The sequence below is a fragment of the Antennarius striatus genome, chromosome 2 (genome assembly GCF_040054535.1).
Source record: "Antennarius striatus isolate MH-2024 chromosome 2, ASM4005453v1, whole genome shotgun sequence".
Lineage (NCBI taxonomy): Eukaryota > Metazoa > Chordata > Actinopteri > Lophiiformes > Antennariidae > Antennarius > Antennarius striatus.
In genome coordinates, this window is record NC_090777.1 from 8371014 (window position 1) to 8382484 (window position 11471).

Consider the following 11471-nt stretch of genomic DNA (forward strand, 5'->3'; position numbering starts at 1 on the left):
CAGTGTATTGGGTCCTCCTGAGGAGAACTTTGTTGCTGGGCCTTCGGTGAAAAGGTGGATGAGAGAGGGACTGAAAGTCAGGAGACCAAACTAATGTTACAAACATGTTTACAAAAGTGTTGACGGTTCTGTGAATATAATACATGCCATGTTACATATATTGTCTGAAAGCTTTGCTTTTGGGTAGGTGCTCCTAAAGTATTTGCTGGTGCAACTAACTTCTAAATTTGGGAGCACCAGTGCTACCACGGAAAAAAGTTAATTTCAAGGCCTGAGTCAGAGCAGGTAAAAGGGTGGAGAAGCTAGAGAGGTGGAGGTTTGTCCTGGAAAGGAGAGGAATGAAGGTAAGCCGCAGTAAGACAGAGTGCATGTGTGTGGATGAGAGGGACCCAAGTAGGTTATAAGGAGAAGCAAACAAGAAGGTGGAGGATTTTAAGTACTTAGGGTCAACAGTCCAGAGCAGTGGACAGTGTGGAAAATTGGTGAAGAAGCAGGATTGAATGGGTGGAGAAAAGTGTCAGGTGTGATGCGTGATAGAACATTTTCAGCTACATTGAAAGAAAAGGTGTGGAAAACTGTTGTGAGACCAGCGATGTTGTTTGGTCTGGAGACAGTGTCACTAAGGAAAAACAGGAGACAGAGCTGGAGGAAGCAGGGATGAAGATGCTGAGGTTCTCTCTGGGAGTGACCAGGATGGATAGGATCGAGAATGAGTACATCAGAGGGACAGCACATGTTAGAGGTTTTGGAGATAAAGTCAGAGAGGCCAGACTGAGATGGTTTGGACATGTCCAGAAGATAGTGAATATATTGGTAGAAGGATGCTGAGTTTTGAACTGCCAGGCAGGAGGCCTAGAGGAAGACCAAATAGGAGGTTTATGGATGTAGTGAAAGAGGACATGAAGATAGTTGGTGCGAGACAAGAGGATGCAGAAGACAGGGTTAGATGGAGGCAATTGATTCGCTGTGGCGACCCCCCACCCCACCCCCAGGAAGGGAAAAGCTGAAAGGAAAATTATATATATATATATATATATATATATATATATATATATATATATCACAAGTTACCTGGGAAGCAGACATGGCAGTGTGAATCAGTGAACGTTGTGGTGATATCGTCTATCCTCTGAACCCGGTCCCCACAGCGCAGTCTGACAGTCACTTCGTTGACATTCTGCTTCCAGTCCACAAAGACATCTGTGAAGTACAAACAATGGGACACTCAGATTCCTGTGTGATGACTATTTTAATTCATGTTTGTACAGTACATACAAACAAATTAAAAAAGCGAACAAAGCATAACATCCTCAATGCCAACGTAGTTCTCCATTATAATTTACACAAATATATATCACAATACATAAATACACATCACAAATCAAGAAAAAAAGCAAAGGGTCTACACTGGGCAGAAATGTACAGACTGAAACTGACACTACAATGAACCAAGCAAACAATAATAGGACATCTTAAATTATCTATCACACCTACATAAAACTATCGCAAAGGTAGGATCAAGAGAGAAAAGGAAAATATTCACATACTTTGTGTTATTTTCTTAATGGCACAGAACACAGAAAGTTGACTTCAAGGTAAAAATTAATAATATCCAGATGTATAATTATTGAAATTAGGGTTAAAACCTCTCCTCCAACAATTCAAGTACATATATTACTGAAGACCATCCATTACATGGTTAATTGTGTTTCGGACAGCTTTCCCAGTTTTCCGGTGTATTTATTATTGTTTATTATTGTTATTTTGTTATTCGAAATGCATGGATATTGCTGATGCTGTGATGTTGAGAATTCTATGAGCAGACATGTAGGAATAAAATGGAAATACAGAGGCAAATTAAGAGCAAGCACTGCACAGAAAAGCTTCAAAAGTGTGGGATCAATCCACACAAAAAAACCTACAACAGTGCAGTGTTGGTATTGTAAAACAATCAGCTTAACTCTTTAGCATCTGATTTAAAAAAAAGAAAAAGAAAAATATTGGACGTCTCTATTGCCGTTGCTGTGTATCTTTTCTTCTTTTCCTTTCGGCTTTTCCCTTCAGGGGTCACCACAGCAAATCAATTGCCTCCATCTAAACCTGTCCTTTGCATCCTCCTCTCTCACACCAACTACCTTCATGTCCTCTTTCACTACATCCATAAACCTCTTTGGTCTTCCTCTAGGCCTCCTGCCTGGCAGTTCAAAACTCAGCATCCTTCTACCAATATCTGGACTGGCTAAAAAAAAAAAAAAAAGTTCTGAAATTTAAATGACATTTAAATTTCTGTTACTTTACATCCTATAATCTCCTGGACTATAATTCTTGAGGAACAATCAATTTCAAACTTCTGACTTCTTGCTTCAGGTGATTACTTTCATTTAACATGTTTAAGAAAATCAATTTTCTTCCACTATTTGCTAATAATATGCCGCAACTACCTTTCCATCAATTTTGACCAAGTGGCTTTGTAGCTCAAATCATCAGCAATCCACCTCCATGTTTCACAGCAGAAATGGTTTACCTTTCATCATAAGCCTTGTTAACTCCTCTCCAAATGTAACAATTATGGCTGTCCCCAAAATTTTCAATTTTGGTCTCATCACTCCAAATAAATTTGTTCCAGAAGTGTCATATCACAAGCAGGATGCCTTGTGGTATATCCATAGTATCGGATTGCTCTCAAGAACTCAATGACCTTTCATACAGTATACACAAAAACACACTGATCACAAGGAAACAGATCACAAGTGGGGATGGATACCTTTAGTAGCCATTCAAATGTGTTTCTGTCAACTTCTGTACATGTTAACAGGGCAAAATACCCAGGGTACGTTAATTTTTGATCAGGGTAATTCAGTTTGTTTCTGTTGTCATTGTGATTTAAAAAGAGAAAACAGCTGTTTGATAATATATGAATTCACTCAATAACTTATGTTAAGTGGATTTTTTTTTGTATTATGATTCATATTCTCTGAAAAATGGCCAAAACAATTGAATCACAAATTCTGCCAGGGTATGTAACTCCATAAGCACAACTGTATAACCTGACCTGTGTAATCCTTATTATTTTCACTATTCCCACATGCAGCTTCATAAGGTGTTGTTTTCCCACAAATATTTGGCATAAAATTTGATCAGATGGTCTAAAACCAAAATTCCAAAAGTGTTGGGATGTTGTGAAAAAGTCAATAACAGAATGTCTGCAATTTGCTCAATGTAAGTGCAGCTGAATACAGTAGAAAGACAACATACTAATGTTCAAAGTAATATTTTGTTTTCCAAAAATGTAAACTTACTCGGAATTTGCCACCTTTGACAGGAGCACACTCCTTCATTCTGAATGAACACAGAATAAGATGATTTGTCCAGGGCAGAAGCTTGTGATTCAACATAAAGTTACATATTCTGGGAACATTTCATGACCAAATGCACTGATGTGAGCATTAATCAGTTTAGCAGCCGTGACTCAGATTAACTCAGTGATAAGTTCTAAAGGTCTGTTTTGCCGAGTAGTTCACAGAGGGGAAGCAGTTTAATTAAAGTAAATGTGTGCACAAAAATGTTTGTGCTTAACCCATTTTAATCCAAGTTAACAATTTTTAGATTTTTGTAATGACTTTCAGAACATTTGCATAAAATGGGAATACAAACATGTTGGAACTTCCAAAACTCCTTTATATTAAGTAAAAAAAGAAATACAGGCTGTCCTCAAATGAGGACACTGGCCAAATAAAAGAATATTTCCATTTTCAGAAAACAAATACAAATGGTTTCTACTTAATAAAAAATGACAAATAAACAAAAAAACACTTCATTTAACATGTTCAGACGCAGCTCATTCCTTAGAATGACATGGAGCAAAAATTCAACACCTAAGACTACAGTACAATTTTTATAATATGTTCTTTGGTTGTCCATGTTTTATGTTTTTAATTTATTTTACTTACAACATTTGAGCCTTTTTGTCTTTTATCTATAATGTTTGTTTTTTATTTATTTATCTGTACAGCACTTTGGTCGACTGTGGTCGTTTATAAAGTGCTCAAAAAATAAAGATTGGATTGGAGGACATTTACTATTGACTTAGATTCTTGCCGCCAAAGCTGTACATTCTTTATTGGTTGTACTGTGTCATGATTTGTACCAATTGTAACACATTTGTTGTCCACCCATTTCACAATGGGAATTTCTTCATTGTGATCAAACCTGTAATCATATGTTCCTCTCGGTTCTTTTTTCATTGCATTTAATTCCTTCAATGGGCACTTGCTGATCCTGTTTTCCCTCATTGCTAATCCAAAAGTCCTCACATGAACATAATATCAAAGTATAAATTAAAAGAGGGGCTGCACCGTGGCGCAGTGGTTAGCGCTGCCGCCTCACAACATGGCGGGCCCGGGTTCGAGTCCCGCTCTGTGCAGAGTTCGCATGCTCTCCCCGTGGGTTCTCTCCGGGTTCTCCGGCTTCCTCCCACCTCCAAAAGCATGCGCTTCAGGTTGATTGGCCGTTCCAAAATTGCCCGTAGGAATGGGTGTGTGTGTGTATGATTGTATGTCTTTGTGTGTGGCTCCACGGTGCACTGGCGTCGTGCCTCATGCCCTATGCCGCCGAGATAGGCTCCGGCTCCCCGTGACCCGCTGCGGTGGATACAGCTGTGGTAATCTGAAGATGACTGACTGACATTATAAGAGAATGGGTTATCTACAACTGGGAGCATATTCAGCACCACCTTAGAACAGAACAACAAATCGCTGTCTTCTTCATTAACAGACCTTTTGCCAATACAGATCAAAATTGGAGCAGTATCCTGACACCCCACACAATACCCAAAATTTATACCGAAATCGAATTGGTTTGCCCCGCATGAATTGCTTGTCCATAATATCACACAATCATTTCGTCAACTGACAAATTCTCCTCAAACACTCCGAATTTTTGGAAGGATTCTTGAAGTATAGTAATCAGTGGCCATTATTTTATCATAATTTCATGATAATATTTATTTATAACTGAAAATATATTTCTGTCGGAGTAAACTAAATGACAAAGAAATGGATATACCAACTATGGTGATAAAACATGTAAACACATATCTTCACTCATGGAGGGACTTAGATCTTCATACAGTAATTCCTAACTGTGGTACACTTGGATCTTACCTTGCAATCTCTTCTATAAATAAAAAAACTGCCCACCAGAAGCTCCAGTCAATGAATGCTCAGCAGCACGTACAACTCTCACGTAGAGCATGTTAGTCACTTTACAAGTTTCAAACGTGTTACGTTCAAGCTTTTTCCTGTCTTGCAGAGCAAAACTTGTTTTAAACAATATATGAACATTGTTTCATATTAGAAGTATGAAATTCTTTATGGTTTTAGCTTGTTTCTTCCAATTGAGGCAGCGCTTCTTCCGATGAATATCGCTTATGTAATGCCTAGTGTCCTCATTTGAGGACAGCAAAGTTTATGCCGTTCTATAGCCTACAATTGCAAGCCTATTTCAAAAATAAGAAATAAAGCATATAAATACACCCTTCTGGACACTAGTCACTGAATACCAGCTTACGCAGATCAAAATTAAAGAAAATATGGGTAATTATTTTCATCAGAGGTGAATTTTTGACAAATTCCATGGAGTCTTTCTTGTGCTTTATATTATATAAATGAGAATTTTGCATCATATATTGATGAATCAATATGTTATTACCCTCACTTCATAATGTTGTTCTATAACCAATCGTTGTCATTATTTTCATAGTTTTTTATGTTGTCCTCAAATGGGGACGGTGGGTTAAAATGGGTTAATGGAGGTGGGCAGATACAGCAAGTCTTTGTGAGGTTGTGGCAGAGAGAAAACCTTAACACAAAACACTGAGAAAAGTTTGACAACTAGGCAAGAGGCTGATCAAGAGTAAATTAACTACGGATAAATTTGTAGTACCATCACCTTCAAGTGGCATTACTGGATTACCACTAAATGCATGTAAAAATAATGGCTTATACATACCAACAGTTGAACATCATCACTTGACCCTAATCTAGTTTTCCTTTTGGCTTTTCCCTTCAGGCGTCGCCACAGCGAATAATCCATCTAACCTTGTCTTCTGCATCCTCTTCTCTCACACCAACAACCTTCATGTCCTCTTTCACTACATCCATAAACCTCCTCTTTGGTCTTCCTCTAGGCCTCCTGCATGGCAGTTCAAAACTCAGCATCCTTCTACCAATATATTCACTATCTCAGAGAGGCCATCTCAGTCTGGCCTCTCTGACTTTATCTCCAAAGCCTCTAACATGTGCTGTCCCTCTGAAGGAACTCATTCCTGATCCATTCCATCCTGGTCACTCCCAAAGAGAACCTCAGCATATTCTTCTCTGCTACCTCCAGCTCTGTCTCCTGTCTTTTCCTTAGTACACTGTCCCTAGACCAGGGGTCACCAAATAGCGGACCGCGGTCCGGATCTGTCCGGACCCGTGACCACTCTGATAAATTCACCAGAGTAGATTTTCTTGGCGCATTTTTACTGACGGTCGCAGATACAGACGACGGGTGCTGCTACTCCAGTTAACACATCAGATCGTCTGTTTACGGGCTCTGTCAGCGCACCTGGAAGTGAGATGGCTCGCTGCCGCTACCGCTGTGAGTTTACCGCTACAGGAGCACAGAGGAAGGGAGACAGTGAGGACAAAATAGCTCCAAACGAAGGGATTTTAATGAGGAAAACCGCCGTTTAACAATGAATGGGCGGAGAAATTTATGTTTACTCCTCCTTCAGGCAGTTCAAAACCATTTTACCTCATATAGTCTGAACATGTAGCATTAAATAATTAATAACGTGAAACGCCACTACGAAACAAAGAGAGCTTTTGCGCAGAATTATCTCCTGAAGTCCGAGCTGAGGGCAAAATGACCGAGAAAAATGCAAACGTATGTTCAATAAAGGCATGGTGGATTTTGGGGCAACATGAAACATCTTTTATTGATGGGACAGTCGTGAATAAGTGCTTAAAAGCTGTTGTTGAGACCTTGTTTGAGGGAAAACAGAAAGATGCGATGTGTGGAAAACTCCCAATGTCAACAGCAACCACAAAATCAGAAGTATTAACAGCTTGATGCAGCTATTCAGAGAGTACCATGCATATATGTGGCCATTGATGAGTTGTAGTTTGTGTGTGTGTCAGGTTCCTTAAATCTGAAAGATTCAAAAAGATAAGGAGCTCTTTGCTGGGTACAACACCACTATGAAACACACAAGAGAGGACATACATGCAGCAATAAAGTAGATGCTGACAAAGTCCACAGGCACACCTTGTGGTGGTCCACCTTGTGTACAAGTAAATTACTGTCAGGCAACATTCCCTTTTCTCTCAATAAGAAAGAAAAGGGTCCAGTTTCAACTCTCAGTCAGGGAACTTCCTTTGGGGCGGCTGTAGCTCACTCCACTAAGTGTTGAGCTGGAGACAGGAGGGTGGCCATTCAAGGTTCACGTGGACCAAAAAATTTTGAGTATGATCTGGAAGTAGATTTCACCTCCTGAGGACTGCCGAGGTGCCCTTGAGCAATGCACCATCCCCTTTATGAAGGAGCTGCCCACCGCTCTACCTCTGATCTGCATTCTTTCAGGCTCCTTGTGCATGTGCACACACACACACACAAACAATTAACAATAGAAATGACTAGCACCTAACACTAAAGGGGGATCAATAAAGTTGACTTCTTTCCTTCGTTCTATTAAATGCATACACAAACATAACATGACGATGCTTCGTTTACTTGTGTCACTTTGACATAAAATCACAGTGGCAAGCAGGTACCAAGCATGTTTTCTGTTTTCTACACAAAATTATGCTTGTATTTGGTATTTTCACAACACATGGGTGTCTTTGAGGTCTACTAAACAATGATTTCCTCAGAAATATTTGCACACACATGCATCAATGAAATCAAAGTTTGCCATCTTGCATTATTTTTCTTCTTTGCCCATTTTTGGGCCATCCTAATATTCTTTGAAACAATAGTGTTGGAAATTGTTTAATTGTATAACAGGAGAGCAGACTGAGCATGTTACAAAATGAGAACCACTGTTCCATTACAAAGGGTCTAAAAATCTTTGCTTTGATCTTGAATACTTTGCACAACGCATACACAGAGGAAAAAATATGCATCTACTTTTCTGTAAGCTTCACGAAAATGTTCAATGTGACAACTGGTGGCAGCAAGAATAAAGGGAAACATGAATGCGTTAAAAAAGACAAGGAACAACAGAAAGGTAACTGCTGTTCACTTGTAAACATGAACAAAACATTGCAGGGCTTTATAATATATAATGAGAAAACACATTCATTGTATTTACGAGACCTCTGTGACATACTGTATGTGAATAAATTTGGTGAGTAACAGCTTATGTCTGTCTGTTCTACGCTTCTTATAATTTACACACATACTTTTAATGTCAGACAGATCTGTATATGCCAATGTAAAGGTGTATTTACAAAATTTGGAATGTAATATTTAAAAGGAAATAAGGCAATATGTTCTCCAATTTTCCTAATTAGAATAGCATCTGCAACTGAATCAATCACAAATATTTTGTTCATCACTTTTTGTTCTACTTACGCTTCTTAATCTCTGTGATAACCCCATCTACGGCTGCAGCTGCCCTCTTGGCCTCTCTGCTCTCCTGGTTGGCCCTGTCCTTCTGCTTCTTCTTACTGGTGCTGGAGGAGGAGTCTATGGTATTATCCTTACCACTACCTCCTCTCTGCTGAGACCCACCACGATGGCCCACTGTCTCACTGCCAGCCACACCGTTACCGCCGCTACTGGCCATCTTCAGGCACTTGGCACTAACAGGCTGCCCGTCGCCAGTATCACTACTGCTGCTGGGGTCAGGATCTGAGCTGTGTCTCTTTCTGCCTGGCCCGGCTATCTTGGCGATGATACTGGTCTGAACTCTGCCAGAACAGAATCAGGAAGGTTGATAAGGGATGGGGACCTGAGGAGAGCAGGTAGACATGAAATAGTCAAAAAAGGACACTTGGTGATCTCTGTGACACTGGAATCAATGAGTGGTATGTACATGCAAGTCTCAGTGTGTTGATTCAAACAATTCAGGTGACCATGACAACTAACCTTTGTTACGTTTGCATAAGAACAAACTAATTGAGCAAAATTGAAATGACTACAAGCGTAATTTTGAACTGAAACGCTGTCCTTTAAAATAAACATATGGCTGGAAAAAACATTACCGAAATTGTCAAACTTTAATCCTTTCCTCGCCTCCTTTACATGGCAACAGTAAGTTGCTAGGTTGGACAGTGGAATGAAAAACTATGGGCCACAACTAATTCGGCCATTTTATTCTGATATCAGCAGAGCATTTAATAAAAACATGGATCGGGGTCATTAAGCTAGCCAACTTAACAAAGTAGCTTCACACAGTTGTTGGCGTTAACTTGGTAACTAGCCGGGCGACGGCAGGGGTACGTCTCATGTATCCCTGGTTGTGACGTGCCTATCGACAGGAAGTATGACATAATTCCCTACTTTTCCCCATAACGTTGCACTCATATTGTCGTGATTATTTCCATCCAGATTGATAACATCGTCACACAATATTCAGTCAGAAATATTGAAACGCTGTTTTAACCCTGAGTGCATTGAAACCCAATGTATGCAGTGTTGAGGTGTAACTCAGTAATCTACCTAAATTACCGGTCTGGGTTTTATTCGCTCCCTGTGCAACTCATCATAAGAAGCAAGCACAGATATCAATAGCTGATGAATTTCATCGGTTTACCAGCAAATGCCCAACAGATCATAATATATAACGTTCCTTCATTTTTTAGGAAGCTAACGTATTAGCCACATCAAGCTACCGTTAGCTTCGCTTTGAGGAGCAAGTACGACCTACGTTGATATCGTTAGACAGCCACAAAATATCATGACATCTTCTGTAACTAGGCAGCAATGTGCGATTAACCCCAAAAATTACACAGGCATTAAACAATAGACTTACAGGGCTTAAATCTGGTGACAGCCGAACTCAGCTCCTATTACAGACACGGCTAAGCTTCTTGCACGACTGCGGGCCGCTTCGCTCCGACCCGTATGCGAAACCCCGTAGTCCACAGCGTTTCTGGAATATTCTGTCATTTATCCGGGTCCCATTTCTGCTACTTTGAACATGTTATTTATTAAAGCCAAACTGAAACAACTGGGAAAAAACTTCTCAGTCTTTTGTCATCCGACCTCCTCGGCACAAACCCCTCGCGTTTACTTTGTTTGGAACAAAATATAACGCCAGTCGGCCGAACCTGAGCGGCCATAGGCTACTTCCTGGCTCATGCGTTCACGTGACCCTCTCTCTCTCTTGCTTTGATCTGAGAAGAGGAAGGAGTGTGTGAGGAGTGTGTTAGCGTATCTGCACCTCTATTCTCTCTATTTTTTTTATTATTTTTTTTATGTATTTATAACAGTTTTTTGGTGTACCATAATTTAACCATGGTTACGTTTTAGGAGTTTGTGAGAGAAATAGACGGGAGTGTGGCGTCCAAGTGCCTGTTCACTGTCGGTTTTTTGCTTTTTTGTACAGAATACGTCAATCTTCACTTTCAGCTAGTGACGGTCACTTCACAGTTGCGTTGTTGTGTGAGACTTCTGTGGAGATGAGGAGGCAGAGAGATGGTGAATATATTGGTAGACGGATGCTGAGTTTTTAAAGCAGGCTCCCGACTGAACAAAGCAGTGGTAATCTTTCTTGAAGAGATTAAAAAGGTCCACCAAGATGGTTGTGAGCGGCGAGCCCAATTAAAATGGTGATCATATTGAACACATTGTCGTACCTCAGCGACCAGCTCCTGGAGAAGGAGCGGTCGCGACATGGTCGGCTCCTGAGTCCTATTAATATGTTCCTGGTTGGAACATATAGCAGTCAGACATGTTATGCCTTCAGGAGACAAGTTACCATAATCCCTAATCAGTTCGATGAAGAGCTGAATTTCACGCTCATGTTTAAAATTGATCACTGATTGATGTAATACAGTTTGTTTTTTTAACTTTTGCTTTTCCCTCATTATATTTTCTTTGCCTTTAATTCATACATTTTCCTGTGGACACTGTACCATGCTGAAAGAACCTTCCCCACACTCACATTTTTGTGAGCTGCACCCACATTATTTTGTCTTGGGTAACCTAACCTCATAATACTTGTAGTTTTCTCCATCAGTATGAATGTGCCTCACCCATGGAAACAATTGTGTCCATTGCAGTACAAATACTTGGATTTTTGCTGGTTTTTGCTTGGCTTCTTCTGTGCTTTCATCAGCACTATCCACAGTAATATCTGTCTTTTTCTTCATTAACTTTTTATTGTTGTTGTTGTTCTTCTTCTTCTTCTTTTTTTAAGAAAGCACCCATTGTCACCTGGTTTTTCTCCAACCTTTGCATTTTTTTTGGAGGCATGGGAC

The 11471-nt window shown here is 39.9% G+C and overlaps 1 protein-coding gene across 4 annotated transcripts in view; it reads right to left on the reverse strand.

Moving 5' to 3' along the window:
* The window catches only part of usp19 (ubiquitin specific peptidase 19), a 64461-nt gene extending 54127 nt beyond the window's left edge, over positions 1 to 10334 (reverse strand). For all 4 annotated transcript variants that reach the window (XM_068304523.1, XM_068304515.1, XM_068304506.1 and 1 more), the window contains exons 1-3: positions 10022 to 10334; positions 8620 to 8998; positions 1072 to 1200 (exon numbers count right to left, since the gene is read on the reverse strand). In XM_068304523.1, coding sequence (XP_068160624.1) covers positions 1072 to 1200; positions 8620 to 8833 — 343 coding nt within the window. In that variant the 5' untranslated portion in view covers positions 8834 to 8998; positions 10022 to 10334. The remainder of the gene's footprint in view (positions 1 to 1071; positions 1201 to 8619; positions 8999 to 10021) is intronic.
* Between the last annotated feature and the right edge of the window lie 1137 nt (positions 10335 to 11471).